We start from the raw sequence: 24,967 nt of genomic DNA on the forward strand, positions 1-24,967 counted from the left end.
GATTTTTTTAAAGACGGTCATCTGAATGTTTTTCCTTAACAATAACTTCTGTAACAGGTCAGTGAAATTTCATCTCAGTTAGAAATGAAATGACATATTTTTCCTCACGAGGCTTCAAACAAAAAAAAAAATCATCTAAGAATTTTGTCTCATGAAACTATTTCAACTGTTGAGAAAAACATTTTTATCAAAGAGAAAAAAATCTGAAAATATTGAAAGAAATTTTTGTTAGTTTGATTTTTTTCATCACTTTTGGGACAAAAGTAATGAAAAATATTTTTCAACTGACATTTTTCAACTTAATTTGACAGAAAATAAAATCTTAAATAAAATCTTAAATAAAAACTTTCCAACTGAAAATCAGTTGCAGCTGTTTCCTCACACTGGGGAATTCATGTTTGGCAGGTGATTTTATTTTCTGCAGGTTTAATTTGACAATGTGAGTGAGAGAAAATGTTGAAAAAACACTTCAACTGAAAGTTTATTTTTATCTTTTCAGTATTTTTTTTTTGTGTGTGCAATTTTTGAGTTTGTTTGTGTAATTCTCATTTTGACCACAAGAGGCTGAACAATTTAGCTAAATTCATTTATTTTCTCAATTTGACAGTTTGACAGTTTGCTCAAAAGAAAACACGTCACATCTGAGAATCTGCTGCTCAGGACTGCAGACTGACTGTCACCGTTTCCAGAGAATCTGATCCTGAATCCGTTTTAAAGAGATTTTAAGTTGAAGCTCTGAACCTGGTCCGGACCAGGTGACGTCTGCAGTGTGATCACGGTGCTGACCCGGTTAAAGAGAGCCGGCTTCGTGACAAAAACTCTGGCATCAGAAACAACATACCTCTGATCTCACATCACTGTTCAGCCCCATGGTGAGGGGTGTGTGTGTGTGTGTGTGTGTGTGTGTGTGTGTGTGTGTGTGTGTGTGTGTGTGTGTGTTGTGTGTGTGTGTGTGTGTGTGTGTGTGTGTGTGTGTGTGTGTGTGTGTGTGTGTGTGTGTGTGTGTGTGTGTGCGCATAGTGGTCTATTAATAGTGTTTATTGTTCTCAGCTCATCCTGCTGTCAGTCTGTGTGATCTCATGTTATTATGTCTGACATATGGAGTCATCCATGTTCCAACCATGTTTCCATCAGAACAGGTGACATCGCTCTGTGGTACCAATGGACTACATGTGTGTATGTGTGTATGTGTGTGTGTGTGTGTGTGTGTGTGTGTGTGTGTGTGTGTGTGTGTGTGTGTGTGTGATCTTGGAGCTTTGCTGTGGAGCCTCAGTGGAATGCAGCTCCAGCTGTTGGCCTTCACAGACTGCAGCAGCTGCTCACTCAGTTCAACGAATCACAAACACAAAGCTGCTTTTGTTGAGCGCGACCCGGAGAGAGCGCTGAATATGTGTGAATATGTATATATGCACACATGTGAAAGTAATATTCAGCCCTCCTCTCCTCCTCCTGATGATCTGAAGTCGGTCGGAGTCCACAGAACAGTTCTGGAGCTTCACAGTAAAACAGAGTTGCAGCGTTCTGCTGAACAACTGAAGCAGCTGAGACTTGATTTAAAACAGAGAAACAACCAAAAGATTAAAACTGAATTAGCTGTGAGCACTTCCTGTTTGCAGTGTGTTCATTCATGTACAGACGTCCATCACTGGGTTACTGTGATGCTGCAGACAACTTTAAAACAGGATTTTTCTAAGGCAAGTTCTGCACATGTGAGGAGCATCATTTTCTGAGGCTTCTGCAGACTGATGACAGCAGACGAGCTGCATGGAAACATCTTGTTTGTTTTATTCTGTTTTAATTCAAGTCTCAGAACTGCAAGAACTGCAGCTTGACTGTCACTCAGTAGAGCGCATACCTCTGCCAAGGCCCAACAGCCCTCCTTTATACTCCTGACAGACACCAGCCACCTGAACACACATGATTATTTTCATCAATATAAAATGCATCATTCTCTGAAAAACTAATACAAATGTTGAAAACTGCTCTGGATCCACAGCAGAAGTCCGTGAGGTTCATTGTTCTGGCCCGAGACTCATCAACCGACCGACCGACCAATCAAACGTCTGTATGAGGCTGCAGCCAGATAGATTAACACTCAGCTCAACATCAATCCTACAACATCGGCAATATTAAATCTGTGTGCCTCCATTTTAATGACTGTTTAAATCTCACTGCATTTTAAACCAAAGGTGAAGGTCTCGTTCAAAGTTCTGACTGTCCGTTTGTCCAGCCCGGGACAGAAGCTGGTTTGTAGGTCAGTGCTTAAGATTTGGGTCAGGGTGAGGAAATGAAAGTGACATGAATCAGTGTGTGTGTGTGTGTGTGTGTGTGTGTGTGTGTGTGTGATCCTGAGTGACAGCAGAGGGATTTGGGGACTAGCTCGGGGTTCCCTTGGCGTCTCTTTGTTGTTCAGCCAAAATAAGTTTATCGCATCAGCCCATTGTTCTGAGACACACAGAGAGTGTGTGTGTGTGTGTGTGTGTGTGTGTGTGTGTGTTGACAGGTGTGTGTGTGTATATGTGTGTGTGCCCGGCTCATATGTTGGGGGTTTACAGGGAGTTATCATGGCATCAACACAGAGCGATGTGTGTGTTTATAAAGTAATGCACAAATGATTTGCATTACTATGAATTATCAAAACAACCTCCAATAAATGATCATAGAAACGATTCGTGTGCGTGATGCTGCTGCGTCTGTTAGCTGCAGATCGACGGATCATCAAGTTAAAGGTTCATCAGACGCCAACATTCATTCGTTCATGTTCCACAGTCACACGGTTCAAATGAAATGATGCTGCTCACAGAACAGACTCATCTTCCAGGAATCTGTACATATGTATAATGTATAATTAATCTTATTTCAGCACTGGCAGCTCTGCCATTATTAGACTCTCACATCTGGATTAGTGAAGATCAATTGATTATTGGTTTTATGTCCTGACAGACTGTCACAGTTAGCTTAGCATCAGCCTGCAGCGTCACTTCCAGACTCTTCTCCTGTGTGATGAGACGATCAGCTGACTGGCACCACATGTTGGTTTATTTCTATTTTTCAGAGATCCTTTCTTGATTTGTCTGTGAAGAGGGTTCACTCTGGACAGATTTGAGAAACTGAACTTTGTGACAAACTGAATTTTTGTCTTTTGCTGTTTGTTGTTGATCTCTGGAATCTTTAGTGAACTGAGTCTAACATTAGCAGAACCGTGAGTGCTGAGATGGTTCTCACTGGACTGGAAGGTGAAAGTAACTAAAGCTGTCGCTGAAGCAGTTGAAGTGGAATAAGCGTTTACCAGTCAGTAAATTAGCTCAAATTTGCACATAAGTACAGTAAATCTACTGTGTTACAGAGCTGCTGCAAGTGTGTGTGTGTGTGTGTGTGTGTGTGTGTGTGTGTGTGTGTGTGTGTGTGTGTGTGTGTGTGTGTGTGTGTGTATTTGACTCTGGATTAGAGAGAATCCACAGTGAGACAGCTGCAGGAACAGAGAGATGAAAGAAACGTAAAACAAAAACAGAAAATGAAAAGAGGGATGAGAGTGAAACAGAGGAGCTGATGAAGAGATAAAATCAGTTAACATCAAGTTAAATCTCACTCTGTCCTCCATCGTTTACTTTGTCATCCTCCCGTTACAGAACGAGACAGCTGATGTATGAAGGGATGAAAAGATGGAGTTATGGAGAGGAGCGGGACAGCTGGTGGGGATGGATGGATGGATGGATGGATGGATGGATGGAGGGCTTACAGAGAAATGTGTAGCGGCTTCAGCAGTAAGTCTGTGAGTAAACCTTTATTTATAAAACACCTTTAAACACTAACGGGTCACACAGAGCTCAGCCAGCGTCACAGCAACACAACAGAACCCAACAGAACAGAACCCAACAGAACAGAAACCAACAGAACAGAAACCCAAAGGACAGAAACCAAACAGAACAGAACCCAACAGAACAGGAACTAACAGAACAGGAACCAACAGAACAGAAACCAACAGAACAGAAACCAACAGAACAGGAACTAACAGAACAGAAACCAACAGAACAGAACCCAACAGAACAGGAACTAACAGAACAGAAACCAACAGAACAGAAACCAACCAGAACAGAAACCCAACAGAACAGAAACCAACCAGAACAGAAACCCAACAGAACAGAAACCAACAGAACAGAAACATAAAAAAACAGAAACCAACAGAACAGAAACTAACAGAACAGAAACATAAAAAAACAGAAACCAACAGAACAGAAACTAACAGAACAGAAACCAACAGAACAGAAACTAACAGAACAGGAACCAACAGAACAGAAACCCAACAGGAGACCCATCAATGAAAATCAAATCTGTCCATTAAACACTACAGAGTTCTGGTTTCCTTGCGTGTAAAACATTATTTATGTAAGTGACAGTGAACTGCGGGCCGGTACTGAAGCTGAGACAGAGAAAGCAACGAAACCTCTCAACACGCCGCGGTCCAAATCCTGACACTGCTCAGCTAATGAAGCACGTCGTGTGTCACTGCCACATTTACACCTGTCAGTCACTGATGGGGATTACTGAGAGAGAGCGGGAGTGAAATGGATGATGGGAGATTAACATGGAGCCTGTTTGGATTAAAGGACAATAACAACCATCTGGTAAAAGATTCTGTTTCCTGAAGTACAAATCAAACCACTGAAAGTCTCCAACAAGCTGCTGAACACTAAAAACTCCAATCTGCTACAGAGCAAAGTGTGAGAAACACACAAACATCAGCGCCGACGTTTCCAAAGACAAAACTCTCTTTTATTCTTTCATGTGTCCATCGTGATGATCTCATGGGGAAGCAGATGTAAACAACGTGCTGATTAGCGTGCTGCAACAACTCGCTGAGGTGAAGTGTTGCAGTGAGGAAGAAACTAAAGCAGGAGGTGAGAACGAGTCTGGACGAGTGGAGACTCAAGACAGCTTTTCTGTTCTTTATGCTAGCTAACGTTAGCCTGCAGGGCTAGGATGGTTACTGTTGCTTGGCGGTACTGTCAGAACTGTTGTTGAGGTCCGGTTCTGAAATACTGGTGAACTCATCCACATATTAATCATAATCATGGATCCAACATGTTTGGTATCATCAGAACAGCCCGGTGAGTCTGAGAGCAGTTCAGGAGGATCCAGACTGGATCTGTCAACCCGGTTCTGTCAAGCTGTAACACACAGCTTGTTTTCTACAGGCTCTGTTATAAACTCAATACGAGATGTGGGAACATCTTTAAAAACAAGGCTGATGGGTGACTGATGTTCAGCCAGCGACCACTGAGCCCTCCATCTGAACGTCCTCATTTGAAAGCCGATCGGTGGAATGACCGAGGCGGCTGCAGCTCAGCAGGTAGAGCAGGTCGACTCGTAATCAGAAGGTTGCTGGTTCAAATCGCTGCGATATAAAAAGATGTGTCAGCAGTTGACAGCTGACTTCAGATAACGATTGTGCCCTTTGATTTTTTCTGATGATGTGGTTTTGTGTTTTCCTTAATTTGAAAACAAAGTAAAGATGGAGGCTGCGCTCTGTGAACAGGAATATTAACTTTCCTCTGTCAGAATATTGCAGATATTTTTGAATAAGTGCAAACATCTGGATGTCTGTGCACACAAACACAGTAATGTGGTCTGCTGCTGGAGTATGTGGACAGAACTGTGACAGTCACAGTAATGTTGGTGGTGTTGGATGGAGCATGAGTCAGAGCGAACAGCAGCACCGTGTCCATAGATAGTCAGTCAGAGATTTGGGCTTTAGCTCTGCTTCACTCTGGTATTCCATACTGACCACAGCAGGCCTTTTATGACCGTCCAGCAGGACCAGTCGGACCAATCAGCTGCAGCGGAGGAGGTCACATGCCTCCACAGGGAGGTTATAAAGTGATGTGATGCTCAGTGTGATAACTTATTGTGTTCTTGTGTTGTTCACATCCTCTTAAACTACACTGAGTCCAGCAGAAGAGCTTCAGAGCAGAGCAGACTGACCCGGCACAGTGAGTACACCGCGCTGCTTCCTCTGGCTGACAAGTGTTTTACTCTGAAACTTTTACTTATAAATCTGCTTTTCTGAGACACGAAGCGGCTCCAAACACTACAGTACCCATGAGCCTCAGCAGTCGTCGCTGTGGTGAAGACCATCAGGAGCACAATCACTGTGCAGTCAGGAAGAAACCCAAAGTGTTTCTGATCCAACTTCATGAGTTCATCTAACAGATTTTACAAAAGATGAAAACTGAACAGTAGTTCTGTTCTGATGTGGCTGTCAGCTTACCGCAGGTGAGAAAGTAAACTTACAGTCAGCTTCCAGGAGAGAAGATGTGCTCAGATCATCCTCAGACTGAAGCAAACGTCTGTTGTTGTCATGGCGACACCTCACAACTCACCTGGAGATGCAGCTTTTACCTCAGATCACACAGACCTGATGGTGAATTTCCTTTATTGGGATGATGATTAATGTCTAGTTCAACATCGTTCACTTCCTGACGTCCGTTTAATCGTCACGAGTCCCAGAATCCTTCGTCCGTCATCTCGACGCTTTCAGCTTCCAAACAGCTTTTAATTTTCTACCTGGCTTTTACAATTTAATTAAATCTAATGCGTGTGTGTGTTTCCTGTGTCAATTAACTGAATCAAACTAATTATATTAAACCTTTGAGTCCCTTAATTCAACATTTTGTTTGGTATAAAAACTTTAAATAATGTTAAAACATCAAACTCTATTTAAGGTTTATTTTTATTTCACTTTATTTTATATGAAACTTTTATTTAATTTGACCAAAATCAAACAGTGTTACGTTCTGTACTGAAGGAAAGAGACAAACATTTAGTTTTTATTGTTTTATTTCTGTAGCAAAAAAACATAATTAAGACATTTTTGGTAAATTAAACTTTTGTTCAGTTATTTGACTGTTGATAAACAATTACATACTTTATAAAACATTTATTACGCAGCTGTTTATTGAAGAGTTTCATTTGATAAACACTTGAATAAAAAGAGTTATGTAATTATAAATGTACCATGTTCTGATGATGAATCGTACAAAGGGAAGTAAAGTGATTCCAGGATGTTTCAGGGCTGTTTTGAGAGTTTTAAGCTTATTTCTGTGATTGTCAGGTTAATATAATGATTACAACAGTTATTTCATTAGCTCCAGTGGCTGGACGATCAACTTCACTTCCACAGTCTGATCGATGTCTCACCTGGACGCACTTTATTTAACTCTGTGTTGTCAGTGTCATTGATTTGTTGACTCGTCTGAGTCAGAACAGGATCTGACTGACAGACAGCAGCACGTCTGATGGTGGCTGAGGACTTAAAGTGGTTATTTACAGTCAGGATTTGTTCAGGCAGTTTGTCTGCGGGTGCCACAGTGAATGGAGGGAAAATAAAACAGGGAGAGGCTCGAGCATTTCAGATGGATCCTCTTGAGCTGATGTGGCAGCTGTTCCCTCGGTCTGAAATCCTGCGTAATGCGCCGAGGTAAGCCAAATATATTGTCAAAATGGCTGCCATGCCAGTTTGTTGACCTCACGGTTTAGTCTGGGAGCTTCAGTGAGCCTGCAGCTCACCGGACATCAGCACAGCAGTGAAGGACATGATGGGATGTCTGGAGGTAACTCTGCAGGTTTAGACTCTGTATCCTGCCACGTAATGACTGTGAGGATCACAGCCTGATAAATCTTCTTTCTCTGTGTCACACAGCTCCATTAAAATCACATCAATGAGCCACACGGTAGTTTATTTTAGCACTCGCACCGTCCTGCTGACACTGATACTCACTACAGCACCAAATGTGGATTAATCTGCTGCTAAAAATAGTCCAGAACAAACACAACAGCTTCCTCCTGTTTGATAGAAATCACAGTGAACAGCTGCAAAACTACTGCAAAGAAGCAGAAGAAGAAGAAAAACAGTTTTTGGAAATAAAAATGATTCTGATACTGAGAGACACAGAACGACAGCAGACTGACAGCAGATCAGACGGACGTGATGTGATATCGATATATCGGCTGATATAAACACATTCTTCACTGAGACAGAAGCGTTTCCTGCAGGTTACATCAACACATCCAACATGTGAGAGTGTATTTAAACGCTACAGATTGCTCCTTTAAACGACGTGTTCTTGTCTCAGATGTCTCAGTTCTTCGACATGAAGGCATTTGGAGAAGCTGGTCGTTACCTTCGTCTCACCAACCTGGAGCACCTGGCTGCCAGGGCGCAGGCGTTTGACGGTAAACACAAGTTCACCTGTGTTTAACACCTCACCTCTACATCTTTCTAATTCTTTTTTTTTTTTTTCCACTAAAAATATAAATACAAACGAAATTATAGCAAATCAGTCTATTTTGTTTTTATGTTAATAGTTAAACATTAAAATGATCGTTCTGGAGATTTAAATCATCTAAATAAACCTTTAAAGTGAATGTTTTTGTGTCGTCCTTCACCGACGTGTCGACTGAGTACGAAACGTTCTGCTCCGACTCTCTCAGGGACGAAGAGAGTCTGGATGCCTGATGACGTGGAAGCGTACGCAGAGGTGGAGGTCAGAGAGCTGAACGGAGACAAGACCACCGTGGAGACCAAAGACGGACGGGTTGGTTCATCACTTAGTTCACATCGAAGCTTTCGTTTCAATATGAATGTTTTTAAGTCCTGAAGATTCGAAGCTTTCGCCTTTTTCACAGAAAGCTCATCTGTGTTTCAGTTTCTGATAGTGAAAGAAGACGACCTCCAGCCGATGAACCCTCCGAAGTTCGACATGATGGAGGACATGGCCATGCTGACTCACCTGAACGAGGCCTCGGTCCTCTTCAACCTGCGGAGGAGATACAGCATGTGGATGATTTATGTCAGTGTTTATTCTCAGACACACAGTTCAGTCAGAGAGAAAACTGCACAGCATCTTAATTTAACTACATTAAAACCTGCTTCACCTGGTTTTTTTATTCTCTATTTCTCTCCATGTGTCAGACCTACTCCGGTCTGTTCTGTGTGACCGTCAACCCGTACAAATGGCTGCCAGTCTACTCTGCAGCGGTGGTCGCAGCCTATAAAGGGAGGCGTCGCACAGACACGCCGCCACACATCTACGCCATCGCTGACAACGCCTACGTCGACCTGCTGCAGAGTGAGTCACCTGTAACCTCTCACACTGTGCAGCCCTGTGAACACGGCTGCACTGTTTCTCTGCACTGATTTATATTGCTGACAGAAAGTTTTTCATCCCACAACACTCGAATATACAACAGTGGATAAAAAAAGACACCGTCACCTGACTTTTTGTGTAAATGTATCCTTTAAAATCTCTCAAATAATGAAAACATCCAATAAACTGAAATTCGAAGTTTTTTACACAGAGGGTCGAGGTTCTGAAGAGTCTTAAGATGCTAAAATAACAAACATCATTCAGTCTGGAACGTTTAGGAGGCTTCAGATTAAAAAGACCTATTTTCTTTTTCATGGCTTCTTGTTCCTCCACAGATCGAGAGAACCAGTCCATGTTGATCACGTGAGTCACAGCTGCTTTCACATGATGAGACGTTACTAACAAAAGTAATCTCATTTAAACAACATTTTAAACACATTTTCTTCCTTCTGAAACTAAATAAACTCTTTAAAAACCTTCTTGTGTTTTCTGGAAGCTGCAGCGTCACACAGCTGAAAACTGTTATCTGTTATCAAGCTGACTTTCTACAGATACGTGGTTCTCACACCTGGTTTTAAGTTTGTTTTCAGCTCATCCTTCTTCATGTGTTGTCCTCACTACACATCCTGGATGTAGCATCAATCTGACTGTCAAACATTAATCAGAACCTGTTTGCACGACATGAGCATGAAGTGTTTTAATGTTCAGTATTTGCGTGCTTCAGCTGTACTTCTGCACTATTCAAAGATAATGTTCTCTGAATGTTGTTGTACTTTTTGTTCAGTCGTGTTTTTCTAACTGTACCTTTTGTTCTGCGTCCTGTCAGCGGAGAATCAGGCGCAGGGAAAACAGTCAACACCAAGAGGGTGATCCAGTACTTCGCCATCGTCGCTGCTCTGGGGGAAAACGTGAAGAAAGGAGTGAGTCGACATTTCTCTGTGTTTCTGTGTTTGCGTGTGTCGATCAGTCGTCAGTAACTTCTGTCCGTCTCTGGTTATTCAGGGAAACTTAGAGGACCAGATCATCGAAGCTAATCCTGCCATGGAGGCGTTCGGTAACGCCAAGACCATCCGTAACGACAACTCGTCTCGCTTCGTGAGTTCAGTAAAGTCACGATGACGAGCTGATTCTGAGGCTGGTGGAATGTAACATTTATTTAAGTAACTTTACTGGAGAAGTTTCCTCTCATGCCACGTTAAGCTTCCAATCTAATGATACATGGGACAGTGGACGTCGTTAAGTCACTTTATATGAACACTTCAAAGTTAACTTCTTGATTATAGTCACATATTTTCACTTCAGTAACAGAGAAATTTTACAGTGTGGATCTGAATATCTTCCTCCATCGCTGTGTGTTAGAAGGAGCCTGGTTCTGTTTGTGTGTCTCAGGGAAAGTTCATCAGAATCCATTTTGGGCCGACAGGACGTCTGGCGTCTGCTGACATCGACATGTGTGAGTCACATTAATCAGGATCTTAAGAATCTGAAACACAAGTCAAATGTTCTGTTCTCGATTCAGGATTAAAGTTCTACAGAACACTGAAGTGAGTCGGTGTCTGTTTCATCAGATCTTCTAGAGAAGTCCAGAGTCGTGTTCCAGCAGCCCGGAGAGAGAAGCTACCACATCTACTACCAGATCCTGTCCAATCACAAGCCAGAGCTGCAAGGTAACCCCGCCCACCAATCACACACCAGGATCTCCACCCAAATACTGATGTCATTAACTAATTAATGTCATTAATTATCAAAAACACAGATACATGTTAGTGTCGGTGATTCAAAATAGACAATGACCAAGAAGGTTCACTGAACAGTTTTAAACTAAATTAAACTGCATTTTTCTTATCCTGCAAAATAATATTTAAAAATAAAACTCATTTCACATCGTGTGTGTAATCTATGGCACAAAAAAATGTGTCTGTTGTTGCAAAATAAGGTCAGAAGGGGCGGGGCTTAACCTCTCAAATGTGACCCACTGTTCATTTCTATACTTTAATTTTGCTGATTGCTTTTAAAAAGTTTTAAAAAGTTCAGGACTCTCACTTGTACTGGAGTACTGTGATATTAGTACTTCTACTTGAGTAAATGTTGATTTGTTTGTGTGTCCGAGCAGCAGATAGTTCATGTAACCGGCCTCCTGTCACAGTTAATCATGATCAGTAACAGTGTTTAATGCCGTCCTGTGCTGCAGACATGCTGCTGGTGACCACAAACCCCTACGACTACCACGTCTGCTCTCAGGGAGACACCAAGGTGGAGGGCATCAATGATGGAGAGGAGCTGCAGCTCACTGATGTAGGAAACACACACACTCCCAACACACACACACTATAATCTGACGAAGTGTTTACTATAAGTGTGTGTGTGTTGTAGCACGCCATGGACACGCTGGGCTTCACTCCGGAGGAGAAGTACGGCTGCTATAAGATCGTTGGAGCCATCATGCACTTTGGAAACATGAAGTTCAAGAAGAAGCAGCGAGAGGAGCAGGCCGAGGCCGACGGCACCGAGAGTGAGAGTCTGCAGAACACCTCCACCTCAACAAAGACACAACGATGACGCTGTGATACGGACACACACAAAGCTTCTTAGCTCTGTTCATACAAGTCATTTAAACACAGAGCAAATTCAAAGAGCTTTACACAGACAGAGAAACCCAGCAAACACTGGCTGGACGATAAACAACTGTCACAGAAGAGCTTCTGTAAAAATAAGAAAAATATAAGCCATGTAATTGATTTGGAAAAACAAAAGATTTGTATTTTAAAGATGTATTTTTTATTACAACCACGTCACTGATGATTTGTCCGGATGTGAAATGTTTGTGATCGGACAGCCGCACCTCCTTCAATCAGTCTGACTTATTAATAATTCACACTGTTGATGAACTTTAGCAGAGAAGCTGATCAGCCGGTTTGTGGTAACAACATATTTTAATGTTGCTAGAACACCAAGAAACAATAACAAGACTCCTGTTCTGACTGGACGTTCAATGGTCATCCAACATCTTGATGTTTGCTGGGATAGCATTAAAAACAATATAACATAAAAAAACATAATCAAATAAATCAAATAGAAAAAAACAGATCAAAAAGTAGATCAAATGAAATAAAACCCAAACAAAAGTGTAGATGCAGATGAGATTAGAGAGTGTGTGTGTGTGTGTGTGTGTGTGTGTGTGTGTGTGTGTGTGTGTGTGTGTGTGTGTGCTCAGGTGTGGATAAGGCTGCGTACCTGATGGGCATCAGCTCTGCCGACCTGCTGAAAGGCCTCCTGAACCCCCGAGTCAAAGTCGGCAGCGAGTTCATCGTGAAAGGACAGACTGTAGAGCAGGTAATCGATCCCTCGATCAGTCGTTATCACTCCTCTGTATACTGGCACCACTGACCCGTTTCATGTGTGCAGGTGAACTACGCAGTCGCAGCACTGGCCAAAGCCACCTACGACCGGATGTTCAGGTGGCTGGTCGGTCGAATCAACTCGTCCCTGTCCACCGCTCTGCCTCGCCAGTACTTCATCGGCGTCCTCGACATCGCCGGCTTCGAGATCTTTGAGGTAAAGTTCAAGATCTGAAGATGTTCACTGAAAACCATCTGCTGCCACCACAGTTACACCCACACAGAAGAAACAGACCTCACAGACCTCATGACAGTGTGTTTACAAGGACTAATGTTAGCCTTGATTAGCAGTTAGCTTTTGTGTAGTATATCAAACTCTAACATTAAAGAACAATCCCCCGTTCAAGAGGTTAAAGTTATTAGATTACAGATTATTACATCCTCTTTATCTGGACCTTCTCTCTGAGTTTGGAGTTGAAGTGGATCTTACATGTTTACGTGTTTGATATTAAAGACTGACACCATGTTAAAGAATCAGTGTCCTTCACTGTTGAATAAATCAGTAAATAAATCAATGAAGCAGTTTTACCCACCAGAACTTTCTTGGCCGATAACAGACAAGTTCATTTCCTTAAATCCATTAACGATCCAACATTGACCTGTAACGAAGGAGGAGGAGGAGGAAGAGAGGAGGAGGAGGAGAGGAGGAGGAGGAGGAAGAGAGGAGGAGGAGAGGAGGAGGAGGAGGAGAGGAGGAGGAAGAGAGGAGGAGGAGGAGGAGGAGGAGAGGAGGAGGAGGAGGAGGAGGAGAGGAGGAAGAGGAGGAGAGGAGGAGGAAGAGAGGAGGAGGAGGAGGAGGAGAGGAGGAGAGGAGGAGGAGGAGGAGGAGGAGGAGAGGAGGAGGAGGAGGAAGAGAGGAGGAGGAGGAGGAAGAGAGGAGGAGGAGGAGGAGGAGAGTGGAGGAGGAAGAGAGGAGGAGGAGGAGGAAGAGGAGGAGGAAGAGAGGAGGAGGAGGAGGAGGAGGAAGAGAGGAGGAGGAGGAGGAGGAGGAGGAAGAGAGGAGGAGGAGGAGGAGAGGAGGAGGAAGAGGAGGAGGAAGAGAGGAGGAGGAGGAGGAGAGGAGGAGGAGGAGGAAGAGAGGAGGAAGAGAGGAGGAGGAGGAGAGGAGGAGGAGGAGGAGGAGGAGGAGGAGGAGAGGAGGAGGGGAGGAGGAGGAGGAAACTTGTGTCTGTGACTCCAACGTGTGATCTTCTTCCTCCTCAGTTCAATAACTTTGAGCAGCTGTGTATCAACTTCACCAACGAGAAGCTGCAGCAGTATTTCAACCACCACATGTTCATCCTGGAGCAGGAGGAGTACAAGACGGAGGGCATCGAGTGGACCTTCATCGACTTTGGTTTGGACCTGCAGGCCTGCATAGACCTCATAGAGAGGGTAAGTGTGACTAAACTCTCCTGCTGTGTCTCACGGAGGTACAGAGCATCTTAAAGTGTTATACCAGCTCCAACAGATGGAAGAGGTGCAGGATGATATAAAATAAGATGATGGGTACATTTTGGGTTTTCAGCCCATGGGTATTCTGTCCATCCTGGAGGAGGAGTGCATGTTCCCCAAGGCCACGGACCACAGCTTCAAAACCAAACTCTACGACAACCATCTGGGGAAGTCGCCCAACTTCCAGCGGCCGCGGCCGGACAAGAAGCGCAAATACGAGACGCACTTCGAGGTGGTGCACTACGCCGGAGTGGTGAGTGTCAGCTCGGTCCTCCTCACTGCTGCTGCTGCTGTTAGGACGGGTCAGTGTTTATTAAAGATGATCGGATGGCTGGTTCACAATCAGACACACTTACTGTGAGATCAGTAAAGCTGAATGTTGCTGCTGCTGACATGTTTCCATCAGAGCCAAAAACATCAAGGATGCAGTTTCTGAATTTGGAGGCTGTAATAAAATATCAAAACATGGAACAGAACAGTGAGTTATAGTGGAGTTGTGGCTGGTACAACATGTGTTCCAGCCCTTTACATCCAAACAGTTCTGGGTACCAAAAACCAAAACTCAGAAACTAAAAGTTCAGTTTTGGGTCGACACACAGGTGCAAGAGGAGCCTGCATCCAAAGCTGTGATGATGTGTTTCATGCTTTCATTTTATTTCTGCGTTTGTCCCAGAAAACTAAATTAGTAGGGAGACTTTACAACAGTAGAAAATGGGTCAGACATATTATTTCCTCTGTTTTCCTGTGATAAAGTTTTATGTGTTGTCATGTGTTGTTTAGCAAAGCTTCAGCTTTATCTGCAGAACAATCCAAAAAGAGCTTATCTTCAGAAAACCAATTAAATGTAACTTGTTCTCGCGGGAGAACAGAGGAAATAATTGAACCGTTCTTAAGACGAAAGCATGGGAACATTTTTTAGGTCTTTTAATTCTTGTTTTACTTTTCAGGCCATTATTTTCGGACTGAATTTGAATGTCTGAATGTGGATGCGTTTCTCCTGTAGGTTCCGTACAACATCACCGGCTGGCTGGACAAGAACAGAGACCCTCTGAATGAGACGGTGGTGGTTCTGTTCCAGAAGTCCTCCAACAAACTGATGGCCGGACTGTTCGAGAACTACATCAGCTCTGAGATGGGTAACTATCAAACCAACCAAACCCAAAGACTTCAGGCGCAGCAGCACACACTGAAACTGAAACTAGTTCTGTTGTGTTCTTGTTTCAGCCGCTGATCCAAAATCTGAAACCAAACAGAGGAAGAGGAAAGCAGCTTCCTTCCAGACGGTTTCACAGCTACACAAGGTGAGTTAGACGTCGGTCAGGACTGAAGTCAGGACACATGCATGAGTTCAAACACAACAAGTCTGTACTTTGGTGCTCGCCACCATCTTTATTATTATTAAAAAGGGGTGGAGCCTGGGTGGATTATTAAAGCAGCAAGCACTTTGACTATCTGTGATAGTCTGAGAGACTTGACCTGGTTCTGACTCTGTGTCTGCTCCTGCTCTTCACACAGGAGAATCTGAACAAGCTGATGGCTAACCTCCGCAGCACGCAGCCGCACTTCGTCCGCTGCATCATCCCCAACGAGTCCAAGAACCCAGGTAACAAACCGACACAGACGCAGGGTTAACACCTGCAGCCTGACCAGCAGGTACAAGTGATGTTCATCACACAACACACAGAAGAACGCTAACAACAGCAACGTTAGCATGCTAGCACACACTCACAGTAATGTTGGCGACAGCTGTCGAGGAGCTGCAGCTAACATTTGGTTTCATTATCGATGAAGTAGCTGTGTTTAAAGTCTGACAGTTAAAGGAACAGTTCACCCTAAAGGTAATATCCAGTCATCTCCTCCTCCATGCTGATGAAAGTCAGGTGAAGTTTGTTCGCAGCTCGTCTGCTGTAATCTGAGTCTCCAGACGCCGTGCAGCTCTCCACACGTCCAGGTTGTAAATAACGTCTTTCTGTTCAGATCAGTTTGTGATCTCAGGGCTCTGTGGACTACGACACGTCACCTGACTTTGCATCCAGTTCTGACTGAACTGTGCCTCTAAAATTAATGTCTCCATGAAGTGAAGGGACTGAAAGTTGAATCTGAAATATTAAAGTATTCCTGAAGCTGTCAGTGAGGATGTCTCATGTGTCCTCCAGGTGTGATGGATCCCTTCCTGGTCCTCCATCAGCTGCGGTGTAACGGGGTCCTGGAGGGGATCAGGATTTGCAGGAAGGGTTTTCCAAACCGCATCCTGTATGCTGAGTTTAAACAGCGGTCAGTCCAAAAAACTGATTCACACACAGAAACACGGTCTTGTTTGTCAGATGTGTACAGATCGGTAGTCTTGAGTAATGTTGTACTTCTCTCTCTCAGTTATCGCATCTTGAATCCTTCTGCGATTCCAGACGACTCGTATGTGGACAGCAGGAAAGCTGTGGAGAAGCTGCTGGGCTCTCTGGACATCGACCACACTCAGTACAAGTTCGGACACACTAAGGTACCACACGTACACCGAGAATGACACCAACAGGGTCTGAAGACGGAGGCAGTCGAGACTTTGAACTGCTAGCTCCACTCGCTTCTTGAGTTTGTGGTCTTCTCCGTCCTCTCAGGTGTTCTTTAAGGCGGGTCTGTTGGGTCAGTTCGAGGACATGAGGGACGCCCGTCTGTCTCAGATCCTCACCACCGTTCAGGCCATGTCCAGAGGGAAGCTGATGAGGATGGAGCGAGAAAAGATGATGCTGCAAAGGTCAATGTGACACCTGTTGGAATAATCGCATAAAGATAAGCTGATGTGTTGAATCTCTGCTGGACGGAAGGAAACCAACCGACATACGAACTGTTAAAGATTTGTAACACGTCTGCGTTCTTTCACTGCTCGTCTCAGAGATGCTGTGATGGTGATCCAGTTCAACCTCAGAGCCTTCTTCTCTGTGAGGACTTGGCCGTGGATGATGTTGTTCTATAAGCTCCGCCCCCTGCTCAGGAGCGCCCAGGTGGAGAAAGAGCTGGCCGCCCTCAACGAAGAGTTCAAAAAGTTAAAAGAGGCCTTCGACAGGTCTGACTGCTGTTTGTGTCCTGCGTCTGTTATTAAACCTTTAGATCAGTTTTAAAAAGACGGATGAGTCTGCTGAGGACAGTTGTTTCCATCCTTCACCTCCGGTTTGTTTCTCCGTCAGGTCAGAGGTAAAGCGGCGGGAGGCCGAGGAGCGGCAGGTGGTTTTGGTTCAGGAGAAAAATGACCTCGGTCTGCAGCTCCAAGCTGTAAGTCACTCTGAAACATCACTAACTTTAATTGTTAAAGTGTTTATATGACCTAATTTAACTATTTTCATTTATTTACATCAGTAAATCTTTAATCCGTCTTCTTTAATTTGATATCTCTCAAACATTTTCCATCATGCAGGAGCAGGACAACCTGGCGGATGCTGAGGATCGCTGCAACCAGCTGATCCAGTCCAAAATCTCTCAGGAGTCGAAGCTGAAGGAGCTGCAGGAGCGTCTGGAGGACGAGGAGGAGGTGAGCGCCACGCTGACGTCCAAGAAACGCCAGCTGGAGGACGAGGTGACATCGCTGAAGAAAGACGTGGACGACCTGGAGATTACCCTGGCTAAAGTGGAGAAGGACCGACACGGAGTGGAGAACAAGGTGTGTACCATCACTGCAGACCCGTTGGGTCGTCAGTGGTTCTGCTGCGAGGAGCTGACCAGTTTTTCTCTCCGTCCAGGTGAAGAATCTGTCCCAGGAGATGTGTGTTCTGGATGAATCCATCGCGGCTCTGAGCAGAGAGAAAGCCGCCCTGCTGGAAGCTCACCAGCAGGTTCTGAACGACCTCCAGGCCCAGGAGGACAAAGTCAACATGCTCGCCAAGGCAAAGACCCGACTGGAGCAGCAAGTGGACAATGTGAGAGGACAAAATGTTCAAGTATCAAGATGAAGCGTCTCTGATAACTCGTAACACGTCAGCCCGACTTTCTTCTTCAAAGTCCGACTTTAATGATGTTGGAAAAAGCAAACATCAAAAATGATACTAATAATAATAGAATCTGCAAGTTATTCCCTCTTTTCTTTTAATGATTATCTGGAACCACCAGAACCACCAGTAGAACCCCAGAAAAGCAAAGGGCCCCTAGAATGTGTTGAAACACCTGCAGAAACCCCAAGAACCTCCTAAAGAACCACAACAACTACCTGTAGAACCTTTGGAAGCTCCTGATAGACCCCTCAAATGTCCTTCATGGTGATCCACAGATCCTAAAGGATTTGAAGGTTCTCTAGATAATTAACATCCGGGTGTCAAACTGAAGTAAAACCCAACATGAACCCTGTTCCGTCTCTCACCTGCAGATAGAAAGTTCCCTGGAGCAGGAGAAGAAGATGCGGACGGATCTGGAACGAACCAAACGTAAGCTGGAGGGGGATCTGAAGCTGTCGGTGGACTCTGTGAAGGACCTGGAGAAGCAGAGGGAAGATCTGGAGGAGAGACTGAGAAAGTAATAAATCACATCCTGAGGCTTTTACACCTGTAGTGATCCTTCTGTCTGCCTCATCACAGGATTTCTCTACAGGAACTGAGCTCACCTGGAAGATGATTCATGTGATCACGACTGCTTACTGAATGAAACTGATCATTTCCTTTCTCTCTCGGTTTCTGTTTCATACCTCCCCACAGAAAAGACTTTGATTTGGGTCAGCTTCAGTCTAAGATGGAGGATGAACAGAGTTTGGTGGCTCAGCTTCAGAAGAAGATGAAAGAGCTCCAGGTGGGTCGAACTGATCCAGGATGGAACTTGTTCAGCCTTCTGCTCCTCCTCTTCATCACTGCTGTGTTTTCTGTCCCTCAGACTCGTATCGAGGAGCTGGAGGAGGCCCTGGAGGCGGAGCGCGCCTGGCGCTCCAAAGCCGAACGTCAGAGGAACGACATCGCCAGAGAGCTGGAGGAGCTGGGAGAGAAGCTGGAGGAGGCAGGAGGAGCGTCCGCCGCTCAGATCGCTCTCAGCAGGTGAGGCTGAAAACTGAGATCGACACCGAAACACTTCAGCAGCTATCAGACGGTCCTGGATGGGTTCCAGACGTTCATGTTCCCCTCAGGATGGACCGAAAGAACTTTGTTGATCCTCTGATGTTTTCTCAGCACCATCACTGACCGTGTTTACCATGTGACCCCATGAATTCTTCATGTCAACAGGAAGAGGGAGGCGGACTTCCAAAAGATGCGGCGGGAGCTGGAGGAGGCGGGGCTTCACCACGAGGCGACGGCGGCCACCCTGAGGAAGAAGCACTCGGACACGGTGGCCGAGCTCAGCGAGCAGATCGACTCTCTGCAGAGGACCAAACAGAAGCTGGACAAGGAGAAGGCCGAGATCCGGCTGGAGGCCGACGACCTGGCCATCAACGTGGAGCAGCTGACCAGGAGCAAGGTACAACATCCACCTTCAGGAGGGGAATTTAAAGGAGCAGTGCACCAGTTTGATCAATGTCAGGTGATCATCTACCAGGCAGGGACCCGGTCCATTGCATGATGGGAAATGAAGGATCCAACTGCATCCGAGTCCCCAGACAGTGTGTATCAGATAGAACGTGACAATTTCTTAGAAACACTGCAGCTTTCTGTCAAACATCAGACAACACTAATGACACCATTGTGTGTGTGTGTGTGTGTGCGTGTGTGTGTGTGCGTGTGTGTGCACAGGCAGCTGTGGAGAAGATGTGCAGGGTTTTCGAGGACCAGCTGAATGAAAGCAGAGGCCGAGCGGAGGAGCTGCAGAGACAGCTGATCGAAGTGTCGGCTCAGAAAGCTCGAGCGCTCACAGAGACCGGTACAACACACACACACACACACATATATATATACACACACACACACACACACACACATATATATATACACACACACACACACACACACATATATACACACACACACACACACACACACACACACACATATATATACACACACACACACACACACACACACACATATATATACACACACACACACACACACACATATATATACACACACACACACACACACACACACACACACACATATATATATACAGACACACACACACACACACGATAATTAAAGCTATACATGTTTGAAAGAGGAGCTAATGAACGAGGCTCAGCTTTTTGACTTCCTGTTTCTTCCAGCCGAGTACAGCCGCCGTGTGGAGGAGCGGGACGCTCTGAACAGCCAGCTGCAGCGCTCCAAGGCCGGAGTTTGCCAAAACTATGAAGATCTGAAGAGGCAGATGGAGGAAGAGAGCAAAGTAACACTGAACCTTTAGTTTGTCTGTGTTCGGGGCCCATCTCATGTCTGCAGATCTCAATAAACCAACTTGTGTCTCCTCAGGTGTGGCTGAGAGTTAATACCTGTGTGTTTGTGTGTTTGAGGCTCGTGTGGCGCTGGCTCACGCGGTGCAGGCGTCCCGTCATGAGTGCAGTCTGCTCCGAGAGCAGCTGGAGGAGGAGCAGGAGGCCAAGGCCGAGCTGCAGAGGACGCTGTCTAAGGCCAACAGCCAGGTGGTTCAGTGGAGGGCCAAGTACGAGACGGACGCCGTGCTGAGGATAGAGGAGCTGGAAGACGCAAAGTAAGACACTCAGAACAGGATGGTGCAGAATGATTGAGCACAAGTTAAGTTTTCAGCTTTTAGCCTTTGACTTTTCTTTGAGCACCACCCTCAGGACAAACTTTACATTTTCCCCTCCACAACTGTTGAGGGTCTAAAACTGTCCGTCTACTACAGGTTGCACATTAAAGTCGACTGAGACCTGCAGCTGAGAACAGGTGTTTTGTTCTTTGTCGTCCGTCTGGTGTTTCGTCTGCAGGAAGAAGTTAGTGGTCAAACTGCAGACTGTTGAAGAAGCTGTGGAGGCATCTCAGGCCAAATGTTGCTCGCTGGAGAAGTCAAAGCAGGGTCTGCAGACTGAGATCGAAGACTTAGTGGTTGAACTGGACCGATCCAACGCCGCTGCTCTCGCTCTGGACAAGAGGCAGCGCAACTTCGACAAGGTCAGTCAGCAACACGGGCTGTAACCCTCGACAAAGTAGGAGATGACTTACGTTTGTGTTGTTTTGTTTGGTGCAGTTGTTGAGCGACTGGAAGCTGAAGTTTGAGGAGAGTCAGACGGAGTTGGAGGCGTCGCAGCGAGAGTCTCGCAGTCTGAGCACCGAGCTGTTCAAACTGAAGAACTGCTACGAAGAAGCTCTGGACCATCTGGAGACGGTCAAACGAGAAAACAAGAACCTGCAGGGTACTCTCCCTGCGTCCACCTTCAGTCAGAGCAGCACCGCTGATAACTTTAGTTTGTTGTGAATGTCTCATTTATTTCACACTCATTATTACCTTCAGCCAATATAAAGTCATCTTCTCCTCCCCTATAATGATATTTAGAGGTTTGGGAGCTGAAATCTTCACTTGCACGAGCTTTTCGATGTGTCAACAGCATCTTTTTGGTTTAATCTGGGACCTCAGGGTTTCAAAGTGTTTCAGACATTTTTAATTAACCTTTGGCACAAAATCTGATTGTGTTGAACAGGAAACTTAAACCATGGGACATATTCAGACAATCGACTAATACAGACCTAAATGTATATTGTGTTTTAATCCAGAGGAGATACTGGACCTGACTGATCAGATCAGCCGGGAGGGGAAGACGATCCACGAGCTGGAGAGGATGAAGAAGATCCTCCATGTGGAGAAGAGCGACATCAGAGCAGCTCTGGAGGAAGCCGAGGTAACAACTTAGTTGCTGTCGATACCCGTCGACTCTCTACCGACTGAACTGTTCACTAAAGTACAAAACCTCCCAACTCTCAACCAACCAGGGAACTCTGGAGCACGAGGAGACCAAGACCTTGAGATTTCAGACGGAGCTGCAGCTGATAAGGACTGAGATCGAGCGCAAGATGGCGGAGAAAGACGAGGAGATCGATAACCTCAGGTACCAAACAGATTACAGCCTGATGAGATGAAGCTGAAGCTGTTATTAAATATGCATATTGTGTCAGATGTTGTAATACCTGCGTTGTCCACCAGGCGGGGCCACCAGCGCTCCCTGGAGGCCATGCAGGCCAGTCTGGAGGCGGAGATTCGTACTCGCAACGAGGCGGTTCGTCTGAGGAAGAAGATGGAGTCCGACCTGAACGAGATGGAGATCCAGCTGGGACACGCTAACAAACAGGCAGCTGACAGTCAGAGGATCATCAGACACCTGCAGACACAGGTACTCTCACCTGACCAATCACAACACCTCCTCAATATCAGGTGACGAGACTCTGTTCTGTAACACTGAAGGTGTGTCGTGTCCTCTCACAGGTCAAAGAGCAGCAGGTGGATCTGGAGGATAAAGTCCAGCTGACCAATCAGCTGAGAGAACAGATCGTCCTGCTGGAGCGTCGCTGTACGCTGATGACAGCCGAGGACGAGGAGCTTCGCGGGATCCTGGAACAAACTGACCGCGCCCGCAAGATGGCCGAACACGAGCTGGTGGAGGTGGCAGAGAGGGTGAACCTGCTCACCTCACAGGTGACAACACGCAGCCAGCAGCAGCCAGCCAGCAGCAGCCAGCCAGTGCAGCGGGTCAGGACTTTTTACTGACTCACTGATCGATGACCCGACTGTGTTTCAGAACGCAGGTCTGGTGAACCACAAGAAGAAGCTGGAGGCGGATCTGTCGGTGCTGACGGGGGAGGTGGACGAGGTCCTGCAGGAGAGTCGCAGCGCTGAGGAGAAAGCCAAGAAGGCCATCACTGACGTCAGTCCTGACCTTTGACCTCCGACCAATCAGAACTGACCCCGTTTGTTCTTTATCAGCTGCTGATATTATGCTGTTGTGGATTTTTTGTGTCTTCAACATTTTTAGAAGGAAAAAGTTCAAATGAAATTGAGTCATTATCCTGAAGAAGCTGAGATCACAAACATTTACACCCTTCTTTAATCTGAAGCCACAAACTAGCTGCTAAGCTAAACATGATAGCATGCAAGCACGAGGTCGCCCACACACACAGGCTGAAAACAACCTGGATCAGTTTGTGATCTGGAAACCTTGAACGGAGCCATTTGATGTTTTTTGGGTAGTTTTTCTCCTTCAGTAGTCTTTCCATCAGCATGGACGGAGGATATAGTGAACTGTTCCTTTAGCTGTCGATCTTTCCTGAGTCTTTTGCATGCGTGTGCTCCACCAGGCGGCTCTGATGGCGGAGGAGCTGAAGAAGGAGCAGGACAGCAGCAGCATGTTGGAGAGAATGAAGAAGAACATGGTGTCTACAGTGAAAGGTACAGTGATGACAGGGTTCACCTGCTGCAGGTGAGGATGATCGTGCTGCTGCAGGTTGACGCTGACGCGTCCGTGTGTCTCCGACAGAGCTGCAGGTCCAACTGGACGAGGCGGAGCAGATGGCGCTGAAGGGAGGAAAGAAACAGCTTCATAAACTGGAGACGAGAGTGAGTAGAGACAGACAGGTGAGATGTTGGAGCGTGAGGAGGTGAAGCTGACGGGAGCTGCTGTGTGCAGGTGAGGGAGCTGCAGACGGAGCTGATGGTGGAGCAGAAGAAGAGCGAGGAGTACCAGAAGGGAGTCCGCCGCTACGAGAGGAGGTGCAAGGAGCTCATGTACCAGGTCTGGTCTCCTCACATCGTCCAGCTGTCGCTTCTGTCTGATGTTCTGCTGGTTCCGTGTTCTGTGTCCAACTCTCTTTGGTTCTCTTCCTGCAGACGGAGGAGGACCGGAAGACTCTGCTGAGGATGCAGGAGCTGATCGACAAGCTTCAGACCAAAGTCAAGAGCTACAAGAGACAAGCTGATAACGCTGTGAGTGACGGAGCACAGCTCACAGACAGAGTCTAAAGTACAGTGGTGACAGAGGTCTGATAGATACTGTTAGATAGAGCTGATACAGTTAGCTTAGCATTAGCCTGCAGTTAGCTTAGCATTAGCCTACAGCTGCACCTCCTGTGTGATGAAGACGATCGGCTGATTGGTACCAAATTAAACTGTTAGACATGTCTCTTTATTTTCTGTTCCAGAGATCCTTTATTGGATTGTTTGTGAAGAGCGTTCACTCTGGACAGATTAGAGAAACTGAATTTGTAACAAACTGAATATGTCTTTTGTTTTTTATAGCAGAATCACTGAAGGCTGCAGTTTGTTGTTGCCTCTGGAGTCTATATTTTCAGTGAATATTAGCTGCTATACCATCAAATAAAAATCAAATAAAATCTGGGATTTGGAGGACTGTGACTCGCCGATATCTAACAACACAACAGGATGAATTTATGTCTCCTAGTCTGAAGCGTAAATAAGTTCACTGCTTATTCCTGCTTCCTCCAAGCTGTCATAGAAACTGAATGGCAGCTGTCGCTCCTCTGTGTGTCCACCAGGAGGAGCAGGTGAGCTGCAGCGCCGTGCGTTTCAGGAAAGTCCAACACGAGCTGGACGACGCCGAGGAGAGAGCCGACATCGCCGAGACGACCGTCAACAAGCTGCGGATCCGAACTCGCGAACAGACCAGCAAGGTCGCCATAGTGAGTGAAACTCTCTTATCACTGTACGATGACTGAAAACAGAATCCAAACGTATTATTTAGTGTTTGTAATCTGTTTGTTCCTGCAGATCGCTGAATGAAGCTCTGCTGCCTCTCCAAACATCTTCAGTGTGTTTCTGCTGTTGTGTGATGTTTCTGTGTGATCTGTGCTGTGTGATTAGAGTCCAGGACCACCGGGGGGCGCTCACGAGTCTCCATCTGCTGTGTTATTATTTCTTCACTGTGAAGCATCATTAACTGGTTTGAACAGGAAGTGTTGAGGGCAGCAGGTACGTCTGGGAGCTGGTGTGAGCAGGAGGGAAAATGATTGAACACCTGAACTGCTAAAAGCTAAATTATCACACGGTACTGAGTGAGTTCGTAAAATTATAATGTTTCATTTCAGTCACTGGTAGTTGGTTCAGTAATGTTTAAAGATGGAGGCAGAGAGC

The 24,967-nt window shown here is 45.6% G+C and overlaps 2 protein-coding genes across 3 annotated transcripts in view; one reads left to right on the top strand and one right to left on the bottom strand.

Moving 5' to 3' along the window:
- Positions 1-24,967, bottom strand: part of LOC119022489 (putative C-type lectin domain family 20 member A) — an 826,153-nt gene that overhangs the window by 139,465 nt on the left and 661,721 nt on the right. The window lies entirely within an intron of this gene.
- Positions 8,133-24,833, top strand: LOC119022454 (myosin-7B-like). The gene is made up of 45 exons (XM_037103366.1): positions 8,133-8,232; positions 8,491-8,594; positions 8,706-8,849; positions 8,972-9,128; positions 9,482-9,509; positions 9,973-10,066; positions 10,149-10,241; positions 10,536-10,599; positions 10,715-10,813; positions 11,338-11,441; positions 11,520-11,658; positions 12,361-12,479; positions 12,552-12,701; positions 13,748-13,918; positions 14,052-14,231; positions 14,982-15,114; positions 15,203-15,279; positions 15,494-15,581; positions 16,135-16,252; positions 16,352-16,475; positions 16,591-16,727; positions 16,866-17,036; positions 17,158-17,242; positions 17,385-17,627; positions 17,707-17,883; positions 18,327-18,472; positions 18,652-18,742; positions 18,824-18,981; positions 19,168-19,399; positions 19,672-19,798; positions 20,142-20,260; positions 20,385-20,581; positions 20,820-21,003; positions 21,080-21,245; positions 21,604-21,728; positions 21,820-21,935; positions 22,031-22,217; positions 22,310-22,519; positions 22,623-22,748; positions 23,179-23,269; positions 23,358-23,437; positions 23,508-23,612; positions 23,708-23,803; positions 24,373-24,516; positions 24,605-24,833. The coding sequence occupies exons 1-45, from the start codon at positions 8,133-8,135 to the stop codon at positions 24,614-24,616; spliced, it is 5,811 nt and encodes a 1,936-aa protein (XP_036959261.1). The 3' UTR covers positions 24,617-24,833.

Source organism: Acanthopagrus latus, chromosome 7 (assembly GCF_904848185.1).
Source record: "Acanthopagrus latus isolate v.2019 chromosome 7, fAcaLat1.1, whole genome shotgun sequence".
In the NCBI taxonomy this organism is placed as follows: Eukaryota; Metazoa; Chordata; class Actinopteri; order Spariformes; family Sparidae; genus Acanthopagrus; species Acanthopagrus latus.

What these genes read in the sequence shown, in the direction of transcription:
- LOC119022454 (XM_037103366.1), top strand. Translation starts at nt 8,133, where the DNA reads ATGTCTCAGTTCTTCGACATGAAGGCATTTGGAGAAGCTGGTCGTTAC. An exon ending in CCGGCTTCGAGATCTTTGAG is followed by an intron (nt 12,702 to 13,747) that starts GTAAAGTTCAAG and finishes CTTCCTCCTCAG; the next exon opens with TTCAATAACTTTGAGCAGCT. An exon ending in TGAACCTGCTCACCTCACAG is followed by an intron (nt 22,520 to 22,622) that starts GTGACAACACGC and finishes ACTGTGTTTCAG; the next exon opens with AACGCAGGTCTGGTGAACCA.